At 29.9% G+C, this 26,670-nt stretch overlaps 1 protein-coding gene across 3 annotated transcripts in view; it reads right to left on the bottom strand.

Moving 5' to 3' along the window:
• AP-2alpha (adaptor protein complex 2, subunit alpha) overlaps positions 1 to 26,670 on the bottom strand; it is a 125,734-nt gene that overhangs the window by 37,909 nt on the left and 61,155 nt on the right. For all 3 annotated transcript variants that reach the window (XM_075378558.1, XM_075378557.1, XM_075378559.1), the window contains exons 12-17: positions 19,522 to 19,653; positions 13,588 to 13,785; positions 12,295 to 12,459; positions 9,043 to 9,236; positions 3,318 to 3,447; positions 2,045 to 2,183 (exon numbers count right to left, since the gene is read on the bottom strand). In XM_075378558.1, the coding sequence (XP_075234673.1) occupies positions 2,045 to 2,183; positions 3,318 to 3,447; positions 9,043 to 9,236; positions 12,295 to 12,459; positions 13,588 to 13,785; positions 19,522 to 19,653 (958 nt within the window). The remainder of the gene's footprint in view (positions 1 to 2,044; positions 2,184 to 3,317; positions 3,448 to 9,042; positions 9,237 to 12,294; positions 12,460 to 13,587; positions 13,786 to 19,521; positions 19,654 to 26,670) is intronic.

The following is a 26,670-nucleotide window of genomic DNA, read 5'->3' as shown; positions in this document are numbered from 1 at the left end:
ATAATGGATACAAATATGCTAAAACTGAATATAATATTAATTTTTAAAAAATCAATAAAATATTTAAATCCTTTGAACTAAAAACTGCATATACAAAAAATAATTAACTATATAAATAACAGAGATCCTACTAGAATAATAAAACAACAATAAATTTAATTTAAATAAACACTGAGTATACAGTTCAAAATGCGCAAATTGCAATCTGGAATATATTGGGATGACTTGCCGATCTTTTTCGATTAGAATTAATGAACACAATAATTGTATAAATAAAGAATAATCCAATTTTGCTAGACATATCTTAGAAAATAATCATAATTACAACTTAAATAACTTTATTAACATTTTTGAATATTACAATAACTTTCATAAAACAAATATTATAGAAAAGTATTATATATAATAAATAATAAAAGTTTGATAAACAAACAAATGAAATTAAAAATGATGTATTATTCAAACAAATATTAAACAATAATTTTGATTCTTAGGTTAGTAATACTGCTTCATATTAATAAACTTAACAATTGAGACCTTCATACTGACATGACGGATAACGTTAACTTTATTTTACCTTTTGACGATCATCAATTGTTATACTTATATTTTTATAAAATTCAATTTAGTATAATTAATGATATGTGAAGTAAATAATTATAATGTATAACACACCATTGTTCCTGAGAATGGATTAATAATACAAAAGCGCTCGAACATTACTATTAAAGACTGTTGATAAGTGGAAACTATTATATAAAACATTAATACATTAATACCATACTTAATAAAATTCAAAGAAATAAATAGATGGTAATTATGAAATAAATAAATATAGATGTACATTAAAAGGAGTGGTTTGATGATATATAAGTAATTTAGGCTGACTAAAATAGTTTTGAATTTATTACGGTTTATATCTTTGTGACACTGTTTACAGCTACTGATAATATTACAAGTTGGCAATATTGTTTAAAATAAAAAGGTAACTGGGAAGTTGGCTTTTTCCTTTCATTCCTTACAATCATGACAGAAAACCATTCTCGATTACTTTAGACCACTGTACAAGTCATTTAAAGTAAAAGGAATCTTTTATTCATTTAAATTTACAAACTGGTTAAAATGATATAATAAAATTTAACAGTTTTTAAATACAGGATCATCAAAAAGGTTACATTTCTCTATGTAACTGAGGTAAAGTTTTAATTGGAACAGTAAAATAATCAGGATTTGATCAAATTTTTTTTAGATGTGACCAGCTGTGACTTTGAGTCGATATGCCTAACACCACAATGCAATGCGGATTGGTAGGGCCGGTCATGTGTTTTGGCCTCTGAGGAGCCCAGATTTACATCCCTACAGTTTTTTCTATGGGCATTCGTTAAAAACGTTGTCTACAGGATGTAACATTTAAGACAACGGATGATTACCACTGCTATTGCCACAGTTACACCTGTGATGATCTAGTGGACCTGGACAGAAGTTGATTATCGGTTGGATGTTTGTAAGTGACCAGTGGAGCTCAGATTGAAATATTCTAAGGTATGTAAAAAGAAATTTTTGAGTTGGTGAATATTAGTTGTGAATTTTTGGTTGGTGATTATGTCTAATAGTTTGAGATGATTTTTTTTAAATTGCTGCAATCTTTTTCAATGACTCTGCATACATAAAACCAATTTACATTTCACTCATATGAAATGAGATTGTTACATCTCTATAAAAGTTTGTAGAAGCACTTTGAACAGTGCATCAAGTAGGGGGAAAAACCAACAAGTGCGCTTGACATTTGTATTCACTAGTTGTAAGCTGTGTTGCGTGTTCCGATGCTATTACTATGTTTTGGCCCATTATTAATATCAATGTGCTAGTTTTATTTTTATGTACTGTAACATCAGGTTACAATGCATAAAAATAAATAAGCATACAGTGCTTTGTGCTTCCACTATGTTCTCAACCAAGACTTAACAATTTTAAGGATTACAGCTTAAGATGACTGATACATCTATATTTCATTAAACATCTAAAAAAAAAAACCAAAAAATACCTAAATAATCTTCAACACATTCAGCATTAACCATTTGTTGGATTTGTGCGCCAGCTTCTAGCACCGGTTCTACAGGTTTAACTTGAATATTCAGTTTTGTAACCCAGTCTCCAGGATCGAGTAATGTAGCAGAAAAACTCTGTATATGAAAAAAAAAAAAAAATTTAGCCTATTATGACAATCAAATTCTTTTTTTTAATAATTTCTTTTCAAAAGAATTATCAGCAAGTCTGGAGATGAACTCTCAGGTTTCAATAATAAAGAAGATAAACGTGAGAACTGATGCTGTATATTTAACACCTTAAGCTTCCAAATTACAAGTTACAGATAGACTGAACAAGTTTAAGGATTTCTATATAAAGATCAACCAGATGAAAATAATGAGAATGTCAAGGATAACACAGTAATGTAAGCACAATATCTTAAGTTGATCACCATTCATTTTGTATGTAAAAAAATAACCAAATTTGAAATAAACAAAACACTTTGAATAGAAGTAATTCAGACTGCATAAAAAAGTAAGTGCCACATCAAAAGAAGTAGAGATTATATAGCGTTTCATAAATATATGTGGTGAAAGTCCTGCATTTGTTTTGCCTACAGATTTATTTTCTTGTCAAAAATGTTATAAGAACAAATGCTACAGCCTATATTAAGTGATATCTATATCAGGTAGAGATTTGGCTGTAATATAGGTTAATATTTTTTTTTATCTGGCTTTTTTCTGGGTGAAAAACGCCCAGAACTGTAGGTTAAAAATGGTTTTCTGTAATGCTTCAACTTATAGTTTATTCTGCTATTCTATCAACAAAAAAAAGTTCATGGAACAAAAATTGGTTAGCTCATACAACTTAATTAATTTTTTTAATCGTGTTTACACTTCTCCACTGATGTGAAATGATTTTAACTATAATCTTATTTATTCATTTTTTCTTCTTTTGCAACTATTAAATATTTTACTGTAACAGAAATCAATGGAGCAATTTTTTCACTTGTTTCGCAGTCTACCAAAAATAAAAAATTTACAAAATTTTTGTTTTAAATTTCAACTTTTTTTACAACAATGTGTCACTGTAATACGGTGAAAAATAATTTTATAGATTTTGTATTAAGTTAAGATTTTTGTATTAAGTTGTATTAACTTTATTTATTATATGTATTGTATTTATTTATTTATTATTATTATTGTACAGATAAAACCATTAAAAATACACTTCTTTTTATAATAAAAATCATACTAATACATAAGATCTAGAATAGTACCAAAAATTACCTGTAATGGAAATGATGTCTTATTACCGTAGAATAATCCTAACCTACCAAGATTTTGCCTGAACTCACATTTAACACCGATTTGTATTAAATCGTTTTCAAATAATACTCCATTATTTTTACATACAAATCTGTAACAGAATAAAAAAAAAGTCAATTACTGAAACAGAATGTGAAGTGTGTTAACTTAAATATGACCACTGGTCTCTCACCTGTTTTTTCCCCCTTTTTTAAAACTAAATTCTATATTTACTTGAAAGAACTATAAGAGAAAATCAGAAAATGCATTCATCTTCGATGTAAAGCAATATGATTTCAAACACTGAACAGAAAGTAATATCAAGCAAATTTAAAAAAAATAGTTTTTAAACATTGTTTACAGTTACTCAAAATGCAGTTTCTAATTTTTTAACCACAGAACAAACTTTGAATATTCACAGGAGGTTGTGGACACTACATTGTTTGTCAAAATAAAATAAATGGAGTTTCTGAAATATCTATTTTTCTGTTAAGTACTTTAAATCAGCAGATACTATGCATTCATTTTCACAAAATCTACATTTTTTTAAAAATATTATTACCTTACTCAAAAAGATAATAAATAATTATTTTTAAAACACATTTTAAGAGTTGAAAAAAGAAAAGAGTTATATATATATTTTTTTTTTTTCAGTATATAGTAATGAAAGTTAAAAAATTGCTTTCAATTATTTAATACTCATAACGTTTGCTGATGTACACTTTATTGTAATAAATAAACAACACACAAAAATTACAGTTAATATAAAAACAAAATTAAGTATATAAATACTAAGCTATAATTTTCACAGCATCATCACTGATGTCAATAATATTAAATGTTAATTAATCTAAATATTATCATATTAAAAAAAAACTTCAATATTTCAATAAAAAAAAGTAACAATCTTCTTTTTTACATTAAAAGAAATTTATTTTTTTTTTATCAAACTGGTTGATAAGCCTTAAAATCAATCTTTTTAATTAATCAATCTTTTATCAAGCCTTTAATCAATCTTTTTATTAAAAAAAAAACTCATGACAAAAAAGAATTCAATAACAAAAATAATTATTGAAATGCAAGAATCAGAATGTAAAAATACATAACACAAATTGTTACAACAATATAAAACAAACATATATGAGGTCTTAAATAAAGAAATGAGACTAGCTTTTTTGGCAGCTAAAGTGGTAACACTGTAAAGTTACTAGTAAACATATGGTTATATGAACAGCTGATTTATATTAGGTATTAATATTTTTAGACTATTGTTGCCACATGAGATGTAAATAAACTTTTCGTGAAACTAGTTTTTATTGTGCGTTACAAAAATGAGTGACAATAATTTTATAAGCAACATTGTGCTATCAAGTTTCGCGTTAAACTCACTGAGAATGCTACTGAAACTTTTTCAAAATTGAAAAGGGCATATGGAATGACAATATTAGTTGAATATCAGCTGAATGATATCAGTTGCGGACAATGATCCACCCTCTGGAAGACCGTTAACGTCAAAAAGTGATGACAATGTTGAGCAAATCAGATACAAGTGGTGATTAACTGTAAAAATTATTGCAGAACAATTGAATTTGAACCATATCATAGTCAATCAAATTTTGACAAACGAACTGAACATGAAAAAAGTTTGTGCAAAATTGGTCTCAAAAAACTTCACTGTTAAACAGAAACATCTTCTAGCGCAAATTGAAACTGACACCGAATTTCTAAAAAAAATGTTATTACTGGTGATGAATCTTGTATATTTGAATACGACAGAAACAAAATGCCAGAGCAGGGAGTGGCACACTTCAAACTCACAATGTCCCAAAAAAGCAAAAATTAGCAATCAAAAATCAAAACTACGCTAATTTGTTTCTTCGATAGTAATGGCATTGTCTATAAGGAGTTTTGGCTTATAGGACAGACTGTGAATCAATATGTTTAGCAAAAACCTTTTGAAAAACTACAGAAAAGAGTTACCCGTGTGAGACCAACCATCAAAGACAAAACTGGATACTGCATCATAACCATGCACCTTGTCACACAGCACTCTCAATTAATGAGTTTTTGGCACAGAAAAACATTCCTAAAGTTCCTCAACCACCTTATTTACCTGACCTGAGTTCCTGCCACCTTTTCCTGTTTCTGACTTTAAAAAAGCACCTCAAAGGATACCATTTTGGAACATAAAAAAAAAAAAATATAACTGAAGATCTGAAGGACATTCCGGTTTCTGAGTCCCAACACTGCTATGAAGGTGGGAAAACCGTTTGAAGCATTGCATTGCTTCCCAAGGCAACTACTTCAAAGGTGATAGAGACCATGTATAATTGGATTGTAAATAAAAGGTTTTTCTGAACCAACTACTTCGAAGGTGATAGAGACCATGTATAATTGGATTGTAAATAAAAGGTTTTTCTGAACCAGTCTCATTACTTTATTTACAGATCTCGTATAACAAAAACAACAATCTAAGTGGCAATGAAGTCAACCACAACAAATTCTGCCAAATTTTATTATCAAGTAATTATCTTTGGAAATATAAACTAAATATTAAGAATAACTTTAACTATAAGTTAAAAATTTCCAGATTGAAAAATAGTAACCGACCGGGTTGGTCTAGTGGTGAATGCGTCTTCCCAAAACAGCTGATTTGAAAGTCAAGAGTTCCAGCGTTCAAGTCCTAGTAAAGTCAGTTATTCTTACACATATTTGAATACTAGATCGTGGATACCGGTGTTCTTTGGTGGTTGGATTTCAATTAACCACACATCTCAGGAATACTGAACTAAGACTGTACAAGACTACACATCATTTACACTCATACATATCATCCTCATTCATTCTCCCAAGTATTATCTGAATGATAATTAACGGAGGCTAAACAGGAAAAAGAAACGATTGAATAATAGTGGTCAAATAATAGTTTTACTTATTTTAGCAATCACAATCTAACTGCCTGATTACAGTTACTCATGAAAGATGAATTAGGTAACATATGTAAAATGCCATACCTAATTAGGATTTAACCCTCCCAGCATGACCAGCATTTTGAAAAGTACCACTGGAATTTTTTTAGACTATTATACAGATAAAATTCTATTCTTAAATACAGTTCAAGATAGATTCTTTTTTTTACATTCCATCAACAAAGTTATTGAATGTAATTAACGTTACATAATGCCTCACTAATGTAAAAACAGTTATAAAAGGGGATTTTAAAAAAATGACAAAATTTAATTATTAAGGTAAAAATTTAATTTTTCCATCAGTTTATAAGACAACTCAAAAAAAAACAAGCTTTTCTTTCATGACTGACAATGTAGTGAAATTATTTAGGTGTTTGTTTTATTAACAAATACTGTACTTACTAGATAAAGCTGAGTAGTTCAGTTTTTATTTTTACCTTTCTGGTATCAGTAAACTTTCCAGTATTCAGCCTTAAAATTTTATCAGCCATCCACCTCAAAGGGTGACCACCATCCTTGACTACATAGCAATCGGTCTACCTGCTCCTTCCATTGTAACCAACATTTTTTTAAAGCTTTTATTTAATGCCATGCTTTGTTTCAAAAGTCACAATGTTTCATCTAATTGGATATCTGCATTTCTTACATTCTATTTTTAAAAATTTTTTTATTATGATCTCAAACATGAACTTACCAGTGTTTTAACAAGGGAGATTAATGTACCAAGTGATTCAAAAAGGACTTCACAACTTTAAAAACAAATTAACGTTTATTGTGATAACTTAGATTCAATTGAGGTCTCTTACATAGAAAAATAGATCAAGTTTTGTCACCCAACATTCACTTTGGTTCAATATGGCTTCCTCTGCAATGTGACATACATCCCACCAGAAGTCCATTTCATTCCAGACTGTAACCAACAAGTCAGGTGTTACCTCTGCAGCTGCGGTGTTAATTTGAATTGAAGTCTTAGTTAAAGATCAGCAGGAAAAGGTGGTGCATAAACCTGATATTTAATGAAACCATACAAGAAAAAATCTAACAAAGACAAATCTGAGAGCGAGGTGCCCATGCAATTGGACCTTCACGACCGATCCACCAACCTGGGAATTGAATATCAAGAAAATCTCAGAACTTCTGGGCAGTAGTGAGGTGGTGCCCCATCTTGGTCATCACTGTCTAATTGAGGAATCAGAAAATTCTGAAGCAAGCCCAAATAAACAGTATCATATACAATTGCCTCCTGGAAGAACGGGCCGTACAGCCTTCGTTTGTTTAAGACACAAAAAAATATTGATTTACGGCTGTCACAAGTGTTGCAAAATTTTCTCTACCCCATATTCAGCAGTTATGGGTGTCAACTTGCCACCGATTTGAAATGTTGACTTGTCATTAAAAATTACATTGTCTAAAAATGTATTATTGTCTGCAATTCTATCCATCATTTACACATAAAACTGTAGCCGAGAAACTTTGTCATCATCTGTATTGTGTTGAATCACATTTAGTTTATATGGCTTCAAGTGCAATCGTTTATGTAATACAAAACAAACAGTTGTTTGTGGAATGCCAGTCACATGTGACGCATGGTCAACTTGATTTTTTTGGACTACATGCAAACCTTTCTCCTAGTTGTTCCACAGCAGCTTCAGGGACAAGTAGGTCCTGGAGATTTTTTATATGCTAAGCAGAACAACCTGTCTCAATGAAGGTTTGGTGCCATGAGTAGGTCGTATGTCTACTAGTAGTCACTACGAAAATTACATTGAACTGCAATTACTTGCTGCAAACCATGAAATCAAAACACAGAGTGAACACATTCCACACCAGTAAATGCATCCATTTTTAACAAGAATGTGGCCAAATTTGGTACTAATGAACTATGCGAGTCAAAACTTGAAGTGTTTTGCTATGAAATGAGACCTCAACTGAATCTGTAAGTTATCTAAATAAATCTTTATGTGCTTTTAAATTTGTGAAGTCCTTTTTGATCACCTGGTATTTGTTGACAATGACAACAGTTTTGTTAAAATGGAGTAAGTAGAAATACAATTGTCTTGCCTGCCCGGGTTCGAATCCCGGTCAAGCATGATGTTTTCACATACTAAAAAATTGTTACTCATCTCATCCTCTGAAGTAAATACCTAATGGTGGTCCCGGAGGTTAAAAAAAAGGTAGAAATACAATTAAATTATGATCATAATAAAAAAAAAAGTATAATAATTTTTATAATTAATAATTTTAAATTATATTAATTAAATTTTGTATTATATACTTAAATATATCTATACATTTAATTGTATCTATACAAAAATCTATTTATATAGATTTAGATCTTCCTTGCGAAATATGTACTTTTAATATAATTAATTTGTAAAATGTATTTTTTAAACTGTATCCTTTAGCAGAGAAAACAAAAACAAATAAACTTAAACTAAAGGTAAGGTAAAAATCTTAAATCACATGACTTTTTTTCTCCTTTATGAAGACTGATATGAAGAGAATGGTTTAAAAGATTGAATAAGAGCAAAATGAAAAAGAATATTTATATAATACCAAAATTCTACGGATTACACTTTTAAATTAGGATGAAATTTTTAAAAAATCCTTAAAAAAACAACAACAGCCCAATAATGTGAATGATTATGATATAAAAAAAATTAAAAAAAAATTAAAATACTTAATATAAAAAAAATTAAAATAAACACTAAAACGAATCTATAAACAACTTCGCTTACTTTTTAGGGTTATAATTATTTTGCTGTGCAGAAGCTCCAGTGGGAGCAGGTGAAGGTGCAGTTGGTTGTGGTTGTGAGTTATAAATTTCACCCAAAACATCAATCAATACTCCAGTATTAGAAGGTGCAGATGGTGTTGATAAACCTAACAAATCGGCTGAAGTATTATTATTTGTGACTGCTGATGTTGTATTCTGTAAATATTAAAACAAAAGAAAAAAAAATTTAAACACATTAAAATATTAAAGTAGATAATCCCACAATTCTAGTAATGTAAATTTTCCATCCTTAACTGAAACCCTATTGACTTATTAAATTACTGTGTTAATTATAATTATAAATGCAAGTTTAAAAATCATAAAAAAAAAAAACAAAAAAAAAAAACATTGCAACAAAACTCTATTTGTATAGATTTAGATCTTCCTTGCGAAATATGTACTTTTAATATAATTAATTTGTAAAATGTATTTTTTAAACTGTATCCTTTAGCAGAGAAAACAAAAACAAATAAACTTAAACTAAAGGTAAGGTAAAAATCTTAAATCACATGACTTTTTTTCTCCTTTATGAAGACTGATATGAAGAGAGTGGTTTAAAAGATTGAATAAGAGCAAAATGAAAAAGAATATTTATATAATACCAAAATTCTACGGATTACACTTTTAAATTAGGATGAAATTTTTAAAAAATCCTTAAAAAAACAACAGCCCAATAATGTGAATGATTCTGATAAAAATGGCACAACATATGATTTAACCACTGGGTCCTATCATGGTGAGCTTTCATTATTTTAAGAAATTTTACTAACATGGTATGGGTGTCAACCTGAATTGTATTCAACTAATTCTGCTAAAAAAAGTTAAAATTGCAGAGAAGCATTGTTAAATAACAGTACAGTGAAACAATAGAAATACTTAAACATCTTTTTTTATCAAAAAAATAAATAATATTAAAAAAAATTTTGTAGTCTAAGATTGTACTATCAATGGTCAAGTTAAGTTATTTTAAAATATTTTCTCTAGGTTTCTACAAAGTAGTTTTACAATCTATCAAGTTATCAAGTTAAGCTTAAGTTATACATTTTTTCTCATTAACATAAATATACTAAGTACTCAACTCATATTTATTACTTGGACAAATTTATTTCTACATTCTATCAAATTGTTATTTTAAAGGTTTATCTTAAAACATCTAAGCAAATCAAACATTTATACCGAGATAGATTCCAACCAATTCTAACTATTGATGTTTATGACATATTAACCAATTAATCCAGCAATCCATAACTTTTTTACTCACAGAGCCATTTTTAGAATCAATTTTTATAGTGGATTCCTTGGCCTACCTTATGTCTAAAAAGGTAATTGTGTTTAGGATACTGGTGGGAACAGGAGGAGTAAACATGTATACTGCCAATGCAATTAAATAATTTTTTAAAAACTTCAAAATTTACTACAATATTTTTTAATGACTCATGTGCTACAATAATTTTGTAGCTAACAGCAGCAGTATGAGTAAGCATTGCCTGCTAGAGGGGTACGAAATTCAATTTGACAAATTTCTGTTCAGATTCTAATTTCTAGTTTTCTTATTTTGATTCTATTTTTTTCACTTTAATTTCATTCCATTTTTATTTATTTTATTTTCATGGAGTGGCCTTGGAGCTTTTGGGAAGTGCATGAGGAGCTCTTAGGGCTCTGCAGAGCACAGGTTGGGAACCACAGACAATTAATTGGTATGAAGTATCAGGGTATATACAACAACAGCAAAATTATCCTTATTATTATTATTACAGATATACCAGCACCAAGCCATATGGTTATGTCTCGCATTACTGCTACTGTCAACTGCTGAATGTTACATTTAAAAAAAAATCATACTCACATGGAAGGATAATTTATTTGTTATAACAGTTCCATTTTAAAACTTTTATTTTTCCTGAAAATTTAACAGTTATCAATAACAAAACATGCTAATTAAGCCAGGATATTAGAGTTATCCCGGCTTTTAGCTAAGAGATTAAAATTATATGTATATAACTGTGCCTATAAAGCAACTTGTCTTGACTGACTAACAGATTCATCAACACCCAACAAAAACTACTTTAAACTGATTAAAATTTGTACACATGTTTTTCTTACACTGAAAGTGAACATAAAAACAGATTTTTTAAAATTACAAGTTTAAAGGATTAAAATGAAAAACAATGAACATTACTATTTTTTTTTTAATTTCTCTGTAACAAATGAAGATATCAACTTGATTTTTTAGTGTGTATAATTTTCATGTAAATATCTAAAAAATAATATCTAGATTTTTTAAATTCGACCTTGAAAGGGGGGAAGAAAAGGTAAAAAGAGAGGTAAAAAAATCTGAACAATGATAGCAAATTTTCCCCAATTCTGACTATACTAAACAAGATATTCACTAGATTGGAACTTCAAAATACTATTCAGCTATCCAAAAATCATTTTAATTTTTTTAATTTCAATTTTTTAAGAGATGTGACAGTATGCATTGTGGCTCAAACAGCACAGCACTGTTACTGTATGTGTGAACATGACTAGCTGAAAAAACTGAGAATAAAAATGGGCAATGATACATTCAAATAGTAATACAGAACTGAATAACACTGAAAGCTGAAGAAAGGTTTTCTTTTTTTTAGTCAGCAGTAAAATTGTACATTTTATACATAAAATGTATACTGGCAAGAATATCTCTCAAAATTTGCTGCACATAAAAAAATGTAAACGCACATTTAGAAATTCATAAAAATCCTTTTTCTTAAAGTAGTGCTTTATAGAATCAAAACACAGGCTGCAAGGAAAAAAGGAAAAGTAGGATAGACACTTTGGAGACTTTGTATTATATGAAAATCCTAAAGCGATCTTTGACAATATAATTTTAACAAAAAAAGGGCTAGGTGTTTGAACAGTAAAATAAATAACTGGAGAGGCAGATTAATATTAAAAATCTGCATTTATTTGATTTGGTATGAGCAAAAGTGCAAAAGACAAGCATCAGAACATTTAGGAATATTTAAGTAAGGATATAATTAGTTACATCAGGAAATTACTAAGTTTTGATTAAAAGATTAAAACCCAATATCCAACACTGGTTAACTGCATGAAACCAACCAAATTAAAAAGAACAAGTATATAAATAAATATATGTACAATTGAAAATTACTCAGAATTACACGATCTTTAACAAATTGTTAAAAGTATGTTCTAAGAGTATGTTCTAACTCACATGATCAGCTTGATGGTTAACAGTCGATCCAGCTGATGCAGTAGCCGATGGCGCTGCTGGCCTAATCTCATTTTCTGGTACTCTTCCTGGTTTCTTCTTTTTTAATACAGCAAGAATAGATGACTCACGTTCTGGGAAAGATGGCATTTCTTCTAATACGGTAGCCTAAATAAAGAGTAATATTAAAACATCTAAATAATTTTCACCTTAAATTCTAGTTAATAATTCATTCAATAAAAATTAAAGATACAAAGAATAAATAACTTCAATGGGAAAATAAAGGATAAGACTGCAACTATAATGGTCATAACTGCTATGGAATTAAAATTATATATTTTATCAACATGGCATATTTTTTTTCACTGTTCAACTTCACTTATTCTACAATAACATTAATATATTTGTTCCATCTCTGAATCAGTTTATTAGTGCCTGCTTTATAATTTATAATTAGTTTATAATTCACTACTCACTTCTGAAAACAGCAGAACAATTCAAAAGGCAACAAGTGTGCTATATGTTACTAAGGAAAGTGAGTAATGAAGCAGTTCCCAACTGCCTTTTTTACTGAGCCAATTACACTGTTGTACATCAGGTTGTGAAGCCCACCAAAATGTGGTTGTTCAGCTGAAGCCCATCAAAATGCAGCTGTTCAACTCTACAAGCAGCACATCAGTGAGAGTCAATATAAAGAATATAATTATTCTTACAGAAAATAATCAATCACTAGTGATTTTCAGGCGCTTAAAACCTGTGTTACAGTTATTAGAAAGACTGCAACAAATAATGTAAAACAACAAATTAACATACCCTCTTCTGTCAAGAAACAATGAATTATGAATACTGCCTCCACTGAGAAGGGAAATTTAATAAAAGCTCTACAAATTGCACTGCTACACAATTACAACTCTACATCTACACCCAATGATTTGTAACATACACCTCTTCAAAGACAAGAATTGTATGTCAGGAAGAATAAACAGTACAGAATTATACGATAATGTGTAACTTTTTTATCAAAATTCAAAGAACCAGATTGTGGAAACACAAAAACCAATAAAAAACTGATTTATGTTCACTGATAAATCAATAAATTTAAAGAATAGTTGCTCAATAACATCTGCTTGTCAGCTGGTAAAGGAATTTTACCAGATTACAACATAGCTTCCTCAGCCCAATACATCTCTCTCATCTGATAAGAAAATTTGTTTTAAGTCAGTAATAAATTCAACACCTATCAACTTATCGTATAACTTAATTGTGAAGAAGTTTACATACAGAAATATGACTTACCAGAACATCAGTCGATGCAATTATACTTAATTGTAGATATTCAGAAGCACGTTGCTGTAATTCAGCATCAGCACTTCGTAAATTACTATGTTGTCTGAACACATCTTGTACAACAGATTTTACTTCAGGGAACAGATTGACAAACTTAACATAAGTAGATAACAAAAGTGCACGTGTCATTGGTGAACATAAATGGTACTGTAAAAACAAAAGAATTAAAATGTTAAACAAGATTTTTTAAAACAGCAGCTGCATTGATTGTGCTGAATTTCAGAACTACAAATTTGAGACAATATACGAGGCATGTTCATAAAGCACAGGCTGTTTGGTCATTAGAAGAAATTAACTTGTGAGAAAAAGTTTTTACTTACAGTTTTAGTTTACTACATATCTACTTCACTTTTCCACATAATCGCCATTTAGTTCTAAGCACTTTTCATAATGCTGCACAATTTCTTTAACCCCTCTCCATAGAAGTTCACCATCTAGGAATTGAACCAGTTGACAATGGCAGTCTTGAGTTCCTCGTCGTGTTCAAATCATTCTCCAAGCCACTTTTTTAAATGCAAGAAGAGGAAGTAGTTGCTAGGTGCAAAGTTAGGACTATATGGAGGGTGATCAAAAGGTTCCCAACAAAAATCTTGACTCTTGTTCTCGGTTAAGGCAGTGATGTGAGGACACACGTTGTCGTGAAGAAACATGTTGAAATGTATTTGGCGATATAATGTCCAAAATTAAACTTGAGCAACATAATAAGATTCCTTGTAAAATTGAACAACTTGCCGAAAGAGTGTTTGAAACTGTTGCAGGAGGGTGTGGTAAGGTAAAATATATTTTCGTTAGTAATAGTGAATATTAAGTTAGGTTGGGATCAACATAATATCAAATCAATGGATTTTGAATAAAAGGTTTAAAAGATATTTTACTTTGTTTATTTAACTGGAGACTTCCACCAACTGGACCATAGTCAATGAAAAGGTTCTGGCCAGGTAGCAGCATCTTATCTATTTCCTGTTGAGGGCACCTTCAGAGCATAATACAACAACAAAATATGTGTTCAATTATTTATTATTAAGCACTTGTTAGGACATTACATTTTATCTATATCTATAATATTATAGGGTATTATAATAGGATAGATTAAATTAATATTGGCTCATGTATTTATTTTACATTTGAATAAAACACAACACAACTAGATGTTTAATTATTTGTTAAGCACTAGTTAAGGTGTTATATTATATAATTCAGTAGTATTGTATGATACTAAAATGGAGTAAAGAAAATTGATTTAATTTTGGTAAAAAAAAAAAACTCTCTAACGTCCACACATTTATGAGCTCTAACAACTTTCGCACAATATGAGATCTTCACACGCACATCACTTTTAACGATCTTTTTCCTTTTTTAAAAAAAAGCAATCCTTTCTGGGAGTTCCCTGTTGGCTCACCAACAGGCAGAGTTGGCAGAGCCAACTGTTGGGAGCCTCTGTTGGCAGAGGCTCCTAACCCGGTAGTTCATCTAACATGATGTGAAGTCTTTTCCTCACGTCTTGCAGTGTACGATCCTCTCAGCAGATGCCCTGAGATGGCTGTGCTCGGATATGTTAACCGACATATTACCTTGAAATTACAAGAATAAGTAAGGAAGAAGGGACTCGATCTGTGGAAGAATGGTTAAATTTTCCATCACAACAAAGCCCCCACCCACACTGAACTATCTGTAAAACAGTATGAGGCAAAAAGAAAACAATTTAGTTACTGAAGCAGGTTTAACACCTGATGAGTTACATCAAAGTTTTTAACAGTGAGAAATTCATATGCAATAGTGTACAGACATATAAAGGAACTATGTTTGAAGGGGCCAAGTAAATTGTAAAACTGAAATAACAAACCACATTTTTTACAATCTGTCTCGATATTTAGTAGTCATACCTTGTGTAAATATGTGAGAGTGTGTATGTGTACGTTTTTATACACATGGAGTAAGAAAGAGGGTACAGGGAGAATACAAATCACAAAGTCAAAATTTGGGTGTGGAATAAACCACCAACCAGAAGATTCAGGGGAACTAATATGAATTTGAAACTATTATTGAATTATTAACAAACAAATGAAATGTGAAATCCTAGTCTGTCAAGAGTCAAATTACAACTAATTATAGTCATGGCTCATCAAACTGAATAGAAATTATTTTCGGGTTATCTTATATTGATTCCAGATTTATAAATCAATTCATTGTTAAAGAGACTGACAATGATTGGCAAGATTACTGCAATACTACAATTCTGAGCTGAAAAACAGGAAAACAGCAAAAAGATGTAGATGTACTGAAAAACAGCAAAATATGTAGAAACTATAAGTAACATTTTTAATAATTCTATTGCTGATGTTCAAGATTTGTCAAATGTAAATAAAATCAAAACCTAAACCGACAACGATTGTTAACGTCTATATGCCTACAAGCGCCCATGATGAAGATGGGGTAGAGTGTGAATACGAAGAGACTGATGAAGCAATTAAACACGTAAAAGGAGATGAAAATTTAATAATAGTTGGAGATTGGAATGCAAGCATTGGAAAAGGCAAGGAAGGAAATATAGTGGGTGAATATGGGCTGTGCAAAAGGAATGAAAGAGGGGACCGACTTATAGAGTTTTGCACGAAGTATAATTTAGTAATTGCCAACACTCAATTTAAAAATCATAATAGAAGAATATACACTTGGAAAAAGCCAGGCGATACTGCAAGGTATCAGATAGATTATATCATGGTTAAGCAAAGATTTAGAAATCAACTCGTTGACTGCAAAACTTACCCTGGAGCAGACATTGATAGCGACCATAATTTGGTGATAATGAAATGTAGATTGGGGTTTAAAAACCTGAAGAAAAGGTGTCAGATGAATCGGTGGAATTTAGAGAAGCTTGAGGAAGAGGAGGTAAAGAAGATTTTTGAGGAGGACATCGCAAGAGGTCTGAGTAAAAAAGATAAGGTAGAAAATGTAGAAGAAGAATGGAAGACTGTTAAAAAGGAAATTCTTAAATCAGCAGAAGCAAACTTAGGCGGAATAAAGAGAACTGGTAGAAAACCTTGGGTTTCAGACGATATATTGCAGCTGATGGATGAACGCAGAAAATATAAGAATGCTAGTGATGAAGAAAGTAAAAGGAACTATCGGCAATTAAGAAATGCTATAAACAGAAAGCGCAAACTGGTGAAAGAAGAGTGGATTAAAGAAAAGTGTTCAGAAGTGGAAAGAGAAATGAACATTGGTAAAATAGACGGAGCATACAGGAAAGTTAAGGAAAATTTTGGGGTACATAAATTAAAATCTAATAATTTGTTAAACAAAGATGGTACACCGATATATAATACGAAAGGTAAAGTCGTTAGATGGGTGGAATATATTGAAGAGTTATACGAAGGAAATGAATTAGAAAATGGTGTTATAGAGGAAGAAGAGGAAGTTGAGGAGGATGAAATGGGAGAAACAATACTAAGATCTGAATTTAAGAGAGCATTAAAAGATTTAAATGGCAGAAAGGCTCCTGGAATAGACGGAATACCTGTAGAATTACTGCGCAGTGCAGGTGAGGAAGCGATTGATAGATTATACAAACTGGTGTGCAATATTTATGAAAAAGGGGAATTTCCGTCAGACTTCAAAAAAAGTGTTATAGTCATGATACCAAAGAAAGCAGGGGCAGATAAATGTGAAGAATACAGAACAATTAGTTTAACTAGTCATGCATCAAAAATCTTAACTAGAATTCTATACAGAAGAATTGAGAGGAGAGTGGAAGAAGTGTTAGGAGAAAACCAATTTGGTTTCAGGAAAACTATAGGGACAAGGGAAGCAATTTTAGGCCTCAGATTAGGAGTAGAAGGAAGATTAAAGAAAAATAAACCAACATACTTGGCGTTTATAGACCTAGAAAAGGCATTCTATAACGTAGACTGGAATAAAATGTTCAGCATTTTAAAAAAATTAGGGTTCAAATACAGAGATAGAAGAACAATTGCTAACATGTACAGGAACCAAACAACAACAGTACCAATTGAAGAACATAAGAAAGAAGCCGTAATAAGAAAGGGAGTACGACAAAGATGTTCCCTGTCTCCATTACTTTTTAACCTTTACATGGAACTAGCAGTTAATGATGTTAAAGAACAATTTAGATTCGGAGTAACAGTACAAGGTGAAAAGATAAAGATGCTACGATTTGCTGATGATATAGTAATTCTAGCCGAGAGTAAAAAGGATTTAGAAGAAACAATGAACGGCATAGATGAAGTCCTACACAAGAACTATCGCATGAAAATAAACAAGAACAAAACAAAAGTAATGAAATGTAATAGAAATAACAAAGATGGACCACTGAATGTGAAAATAGGAGGAGAAAAGATTATGGAGGTAGAAGAATTTTGTTATTTGGGAAGTAGAATTACTAAAGATGGACGAAGCAGGAGCGATATAAAATGCCGAATAGCACAAGCGAAACGAGCCTTCAGTAAGAAATATAATTTGTTTACATCAAAAATTAATTTAAATGTCAGGAAAAGATTTTTGAAAGTATATGTTTGGAGTGTCGCTTTATATGGAAGTGAAACTTGGACGATCCGAGCATCTGAGAAGAAAAGATTAGAAGCTTTTGAAATGTGGTGCTATAGGAGAATGTTAAAAATCAGATGGGTGGATAAAGTGACAAATAAAGAGGTAATGCGGCAAATAGATGAAGAAAGAAGCATTTGGAAAAATATAGTTAAAAGAAGAGACAGATTTAAAGGCCACATACTAAGGCATCCTGGAATAGTCGCTTTAATATTGGAAGGACAGGTAGAAGGAAAAAATTGTGTAGGCAGGCCACGTTTGGAATAAGTAAAACAAATTGTTAGGGATGTAGGATGTAGAGGGTATACTGAAATGAAACGACCCTGAAATGGAACTAGCAGTTAATGATGTTAAAGAACAATTTAGATTCGGAGTAACAGTACAAGGTGAAAAGTTAAAGATGCTATGATTTGCTGATGATATAGTAATTCTAGCTGAGAGTAAAAAGGATTTGGAAGAAACAATTAACGGCATGGATAAAGTCCTACGCAAGAACTACCGCATGAAAATAAACAAGAACAAAACGAAAGTAATGAAATGTAGTAGAAATAACAAAGATGGGTGAAATAAAATGCCGAATAGCTCAGGCGAAATGAGCCTTCAGTCAGAAATATAATTTGTTTACATCAAAAATTAATTTAAACGTCAGGAAAAGATTTTTGAAAGTATATGTTTGGAGCTTCGCTTTATATGGAAGTGAAACTTGGACGATTGGAGTACATGAGAAGAAAATATTAGAAGCTTTTGAAATGTGGTGCTATAGGAGAATGTTAAAAATCAGATGGGTGGATAAAGTGCCAAATGAAGAGATGTTGCGGCAAATTGATAAAGAAAGAAGCATTTGGAAAAATATATCTAAAAGAAGAGACAGACACATATTAAGGCATCCTGGAATAGTCGCTTTAATATTGGAGGGACAGGTAGAAGGAAAAAATTGTGTAAGCAGGCAATGTTTGAAATATGTAAAACAAATTGTTAGAGATGTAAGGTGTAGGGGATATACCGAAATGAAATGACTAGCACTAGATAGGGAATCTTGGAGACCTGCATCAAACCAGTCAAATGACTGAAGAAAAAAACAAAAAAACAAATAAAAATGTCACAATATATGAATGAGATGGAAATACCATTTGGAACGAAATGAATTGCGAGGGATAAAAGTTAAAAAAATGTAATATAATTTGTTGGTCCCTGATAGTGGACTGGATGTTTCTAGTTTTATTGTAAAATGATATAGTTAATGTAGTTATTTGATTTATGCTTGATAAATCATGTTATCTAAATCATTACAATAAAATTACTATTAAAAGTTATATTTACCTTGGAATGCAGAAGCTGAAACTGTACAATGGGTGCCGACCTTTGATCACCGGCAATCAAATTGCCAAATTCACCCAATATATAACCACCAACTTTAACCATATTTTCATGACAAGCTGGTGCTTGCAAAGCCTGAAAAAATAAGTAACTTGAATCAGAAATTTTAACATACAGAAATTATAGAATTTTTTCAATATTATAACTGAAAACTTTCTATTAATAACTTTTATGCATTAGTTAATTCCTTTTTATCATAATTTCCTGAAATGAAATTATTTATTTTATCCTTTGTAGAAAAGCTCTTTTGCATCCTGTGTTCTTCAAAACTTTTACTATGATAGTACTTACACACTTCAAAACCCAATCCTCTATAATTTAATAACTCTCCTTCTTTCTTACTGTTCAGGACTGCTGCAAGAGTTTTAACTGAAATTCAGCTTTATAAGAATAGCTTTTATATTTGTCTCACTTTCATTTTTTATTTAAAAAAATTATTTTTAAAAGATTACATATTTTTTAAGCCTTGTTTTTCTAACCCTAAAAGGATATATGAATCGCAAAAAAATTTTTATTAAAATTTGATAAATCATCCTTTACAATTTAGCAGCAGAATTTTACCCACTCGTATATAGGATCAAAAAGATAAACAGCTTTTTTTAAAACAGATTTTGTATGCAATTTAGAAATGAATTATAAACAAAAAATAAATAAAAAAATTCTTGATTAATTAGCAATTCCGAATAATACTTAAAAAAAGATGTGATATACTGGAAAAAATATAATAATTTCTTGCGTTGGCAGAACAGATACTCAAAACAGATGAAGTAAATTTTTCAGAGACAAGGTGTGGGTAAAAAATTATATCACGTCATCATATTTGTTCGTGTGCACCATGAGACATTATTTGAAAGAAAAACTTTAATAAAACAAACTAAAATTAAAATAAAACCAATTCTGAATAACATGCAATAAGAAAATGGTAACCAGTAATAGCAACTGGAACAAATGGGTGAACTTTAGTTTGAATGTGAAAATATATTTAAAAATTAGTATGTAATTCCCACTTCTAGTTTTATAATTCATTATTTATATTTAACAAATTGTTTGTTACACAATAAAAAAATTAAATAATTTAACTAAGTTATTTGACTTCACAAATCAATATAGAAAACTTTATAAAACACTTCAAAAAATTTAACAATAATATAACATTGTAAAAATCAAAATTGATACAACTGAGCACAAAATATAGCCAACAACATTAAAAAATGTACATAAATAATAAAGATTATATAAACTGCACCAATATTAAGTATGGAAGAATATTTACACACCTTATTCACATCTTTTTTTTTATCATATAAATTGTTTCTACATTTATAATGATGGGATCTAATGGATGTTTCAAAAAGGATGAAATCCTAAGATTAAGAAGGCAGAAGTCACTGCATAGGTAATTTTTATTTCTCGTTACATGTCAGTTGGCAGTACTGTACTTAAGGTTAGCAGCTTGTAACAGCTGAAATGTCTTTCTTATGCACTAGTGGTATACTAGTTAAATTCGTCTCTATTTGTGTTAACTATGTCGTTTTCCAAGGATGAACATGTCTTTATTATTGAGATTTACTACGCATATAAATCTTATGAACAAGTGAATGACGAGTTTTGGATAAAATTTCCCAATTCTTCAGTTCCAAATAAGTCAACAATGTCGGTGTTTGATTAATAAATTTCATGAGACCAGGAATGTACATGATTGGAAAAGCACAGGTCGATCATCACTGTTAACAGTAGAAGTTCTGGAAGAAGTGAAAGAATGTTTGACTCGCTCATGCAGAAAATCATTCAAAAAAATTATCTTCACAGGCTGTGCTTTCTTTCATTATTTACAGCTTTCAGGGTTACTAAAAACTTATAATTGCATGCTTATCACATCGGTGTCGTTCAAGAACTGAAAGAAGTAAACCACGGAAAACATTTACAATAGTACTGTTGCCAGTTTCGTTCTCTTATTGATTGATGACAACAATATTGAAATTTTGGATCATGTTTATTTTAGTGATGAGGCATGGTTTCACTCAGATGGCTATATTAACAGCCAAAACTGCCGAATATAAAACGCTGAAAATCCTCATGCATTTCACGAATGACCATTAGACACATAAAATTGGTGTTTGGTGTACGATCTTCTGGCGTCATGTAATAGGGCCTTTATTTTTTGACAAATCTGTAGATGGTGTGGTTTATTGCAACTTAATCGAACAGTTTATTGCCATCTTAGATTTACACAAACAAGAATGTTGGTTCCAGCAGAATAATGCAACTGCCTCAATGCTAATGAAACGCTGGACATGTTATGGGAATTTTTTTGCCATTGTTTGATATCAAAAGGGTTGTTACCTCCAAGATCGCCAGATCTTACACCAGCAGACGTTTTCCTTTGGGGGTATTTAAAAAGTGTAGTTTTTAAAAACAACCCACAAACACTTGAAGAATTGAAAGTGAGATTTCAAACATTACTGAGCAAACATTATGAAAAGTGGCTGCAAATGTTATGAAACATGTACGAAGCTGCACTGGGATCAGAGGAAATCATTTTGAACATATAATGTAAAGTTATTAAAGGTAATTTGAATATTGTTGTATAAGTATTTTATTAGCATTAATATTTTCACAATAAATTCACATCATCAAACAAAGGGGTTGTATCCTTTTTGAAACACCCGTTATATATTACTATGTACTGATCAGAATAAAAGTATTCTTTCTTTTTTTACATATATGTTCAGAAAAATCTAAATAAAAGAGCATAAAGAAAAAATAAACAAAGATAATCTGAACATAAAATTAAAAATCACAACTGAAAATACATCATTATAAATATGCATCGTAACAGGTCATAAACAATAGTATTAGTTCAATAAATAAGAAATAGTTAAATAAATCAATATTATAAACAAGTAATAAAAGTTTCCTCATAACAAATGAGTCAAGCAATAATGCTAAAGACAATGTTTGACCAAATTTAATGCATTTATCATAATATATCTCAAGCATATCAAAGAATTTTAAGGATATATTAAAATTAATGCGAGTACAAATTGCCTGGAAATAATAATAATAATTGCTATTAGGTGTAAAAAGCTATGTATTTCTAATGAAAAAAATTGAAGTTTTAAAATTTCTTTATTTTAAATAATAATTTTAACTTAAATTCCATTAAGTTAAGGTTCTCCTATGTTACCCCTTGTTTTTGTACAAAAAAAATCAACTTTTTCTTTTTACATTTTTTCAAAGTATAAACTTTCAAAAATAACTTGTAAATTTTCAAACAAAAAATCATAACACTACTTGTAGCGAAAATAGTAGAGGTCCAGATATAATTTTGAAGCATGGATGTGACCGGGACTTCAAGTCACTGCTCCCTAATGTTTAGATTTGCAACTATCTTACCTTTTCAAAACCTTTTTCTGTTGTGAACAGAATAAATGTGCGAATGCAGTAGGGATTGCAATGATTTGAGATATACATTTCAAAGTTTCTATTTCAGTACATTTTGAAACATTAGTAGCAGAGGATGTTTGTTATAGTTTTTGTTTATTTTAAAATGCAGCATTTTTAATCACATCTGTTCATTCAAAAGGAAAAAGAGAAAGTAATTTGTGTCCAGGACATAAAAATAAAAAAAGACAGTTTTAAAACACTTTACAAGCAGTTTTCTTAAACTTTTTTTTCTAAACTGGTGAGGTCCTCAGCATCTACCGAATAATCCTTTGTTTGGTTCTGGGCTTAAATTGTTCAGAAAATTATCCATATATACTAGATAAATAAATATACTAAAAATATCTTTTTAACCTTTTCAGATCATTTAGTCTTGGAACTGGTTATGTACGACGTCAGTTTTAAAACGCTGTTACAAAATCATTTTATATTGCATCTAAGTCAGTTATTTTGTTTTAGATTCACAAAGGAATCAGTTTTATTACACAATTTGAACCATGTTTATACGATGTAAAATGTTTTATTTAGACTAGAAAGAGTATGACCCATTTTTTTCTCAGAAATGTGCTTGTGTGTGTGTGTGTGTGTGTGACTTGTGTATTATAATTGCTATGACGATTATGGATTTATTTATTACTTATAAAAATAGCTTATCTTAGTAGCAACATATCGATGTAATGAAACACATAATAAATTATGATATATGGCATACACAAAAAAAAGAAGGAATTTGTGGTGATAAATACGTCACTTTTACTTGAGGTCTATAAATATCTTTTCTGACAAATGATATCGGTAAACATGTAACACATAACGATTCGTAATGAATAATACTATACAGTAAAAATTGTTTTTTGTCAATCTGAATACCTTTTTCAGTGGTGGGGATTTTTATAAAACGTACTTTTCTGAATCTACTTTCACTTATACTAACATATGTTACTAATCTGTGATTTATGACACGGGCTTTTCATCATATTTTGCCCAATTTTCAACCGATTTGCTTGAAAGTATTATTTTAAAAATCAGCAAACAATGTTTCATAAACACAAAGCAAAAAAAAAAAATTTGCTAATAAAAAACGCGGTAGAAATTCTGCAATTAAATTATCATAATTTTTGTAGTTTCAATTTTTTTTTGTTACAGGCATAAAAATTATCCAATCGTAATGTTTTTTTTTTTGTCAGAATCTGTTAAATCTCTTTAATATACTGTAATTTTTTTCACAAGAGGGTAGCATAAGACTATGAAGGGAGGCAATCAGATAATGAATAAAACGCATTCATGTAAATTTGAAGACAGTACAATATCCTTATAAATTTCTTGTACATGGTTCTGCTGGTATATTTTAATAAAATAATAAAAGTATTAAGTGATATATTCACCTTACCAGCAAATAAATGTTAAGTCCTTGAGATCTTTTGGTTTTTTTCCGAACAAACAGGGGGTGGTATATTATATAGTCTGGATTGTGAGGATTGCGATATATATATTGGTATGACCAATCATAAATTTGCTATATATGCAAAAGAACACATTGATAATATTAAAAACAATAAACCCAAAAATTCTAATTTAGCTAAACACATTTTAGATAGTGGTCATACTTACCATCCAAATACATTTATAATAATTTTAAATATTTCTTACAATCATTTTATTTATGTACACATCATTTAGAGAAATTCCACATACATAAAAACCTAAAAAATCTAATTAATGAACAGAAATTTTTTACAGAATACAAATTATTTAAACGAGTACCAAATACAAAACATAAAGAAATAATAATCATAACTAAAATATTTTTTTATAACATGGTTTTCCTTTTAATTACATTTCAATCAAGTACAGTATCTTTATATTCTCTTCAGTATACTGTTAACAAGCAAACAGTCATGACTGTATACATATTTTAACTTTTGACTTAATTATAATATTTTAACTCCTCATGATGGTTTGAAAAACCAAAACATCTCGAGGACTTAACACTTATTTGCTGGTAAAGTGGATATATCACTTAATTACTTTTAATTATTTTGCAATATCCTTCTTGAGAAAACACAAAACAAATCTTTATGCATGATGACTAAATATCATTCCATCTTTTCTAATTAAATTAAATTTACAATGCAATACTTATTGTTTATGTCGCAAGCACTAAATGTTGAGTGCATTATACATAATTTATTTCTATTTTAATGTTTTATTACAGCATTATTTTAAAATTGTTCAACATATTTAATGGAAACCATTATTATTATTATTATTATTATTATGAAATTATAATATGTAATAATTTACTAAACACAAACTAACTGAACTAAATAAAAATAATGTCAGCAAGAGCATATAAATTGGTATTCCACAACAAATTAATATTTTATTAATTGAACTAACTTCGGAAATCTGTAGTTTAAACAGTGATTCTCAACCTTTTTAGCTCCATGACCCCAAAAAAGTAAAAAAATTAATAAAATGAATATTTTGCGACCCCTAATCCCAACCCAATGAAACCTAGTTAAAACTATTTAGCTGTGTTGATAGTGATAGATATGAACATGCATGTAGAAGTGTAGAAACATGAGCAATTTAAAGATTCCAACTTGATGTTTGCATGCTTCTAGTAATTAATTTGGTTTGCTTGCAAAATATTTGCTGTGGGAGCATCATGTTCAAACATGTATATGATATATTTAAACACATTGTGCTCTCAGCAGTATAAAAAAGGCGTAAGGGATTGCAGAATATAAGTTTAGTTTGGATGTGAAGCGTGTGACTGGTGCCTCTACTTAAGTTTTTAAAGCATAGTTTCATTGAAAATAATAATAATTGAGGTTTCAGCTTTTTAGTATGAGATCAAATGGTGAAACTATTTTTTCCCCAATTACATTCTTATGCAAAATGGATAAATTTGTGAAAAAACAAAGTGAGCCATCTACATTCAGTGAATTGATTGGTAGAAAGACAAGATTGTACAATGACATTTATTTAAATTATGGTTTACCTCATTAGATGAAAAGCCACAGTATGTTGTCTGCTTTCAAGTCCTCTCCAATAAAAGCATGAAGCCATCAAAATTAATTTCACACTTGTAAACTAAACATTCAGATCATAAAAGCAAACCCTTGGAATTTTTCAAAAGCAAATTACTTACCGTTAGAAATCAACAAGCTCTATTTGTAAGTAAAGGCATACTGATAAAAGTACACTTGAAGCATCTTATGTCATAACTTTAAAAGTAGCTAAGATTTCCAAACCCCGTGCAACTGCAGAAAACCTCATATTGCCGGCTGTAATTGATATAATCAGTGTTTTAATAGGAGTGGAAGAAGCAATAAACTGAAAAAAATTCCACTTTCTAATGACACAGTATCAAGGTGAATCGATAATATGACTGCCGATGTTTACAATCAGATAATTCAGCAAGAGTTTAAGTGAATTTTTTAATATTCAATTTGATGAATGTGGCTAAAATTTTCCCAGTTCTTATCTTTGTGAGATATGAGTGCGATAGGAGCAGATCAATCAAACAGAATATGTTGCTTTGCAAATCAATACCCTGTCAAACAACAGGACAATAGTTTTTTATAAAGCTACCAAAAAACTATAATATAGATTGGACAACATGTATTGATGGTACAAAGG

The sequence above is a fragment of the Lycorma delicatula genome, chromosome 11, assembly GCF_047948215.1.
Source record: "Lycorma delicatula isolate Av1 chromosome 11, ASM4794821v1, whole genome shotgun sequence".
NCBI lineage: Eukaryota > Metazoa > Arthropoda > Insecta > Hemiptera > Fulgoridae > Lycorma > Lycorma delicatula.
The sequence above is the reverse complement of the archived record's forward strand: the minus strand, read 5'-3'. Positions and strand labels throughout refer to the sequence as shown.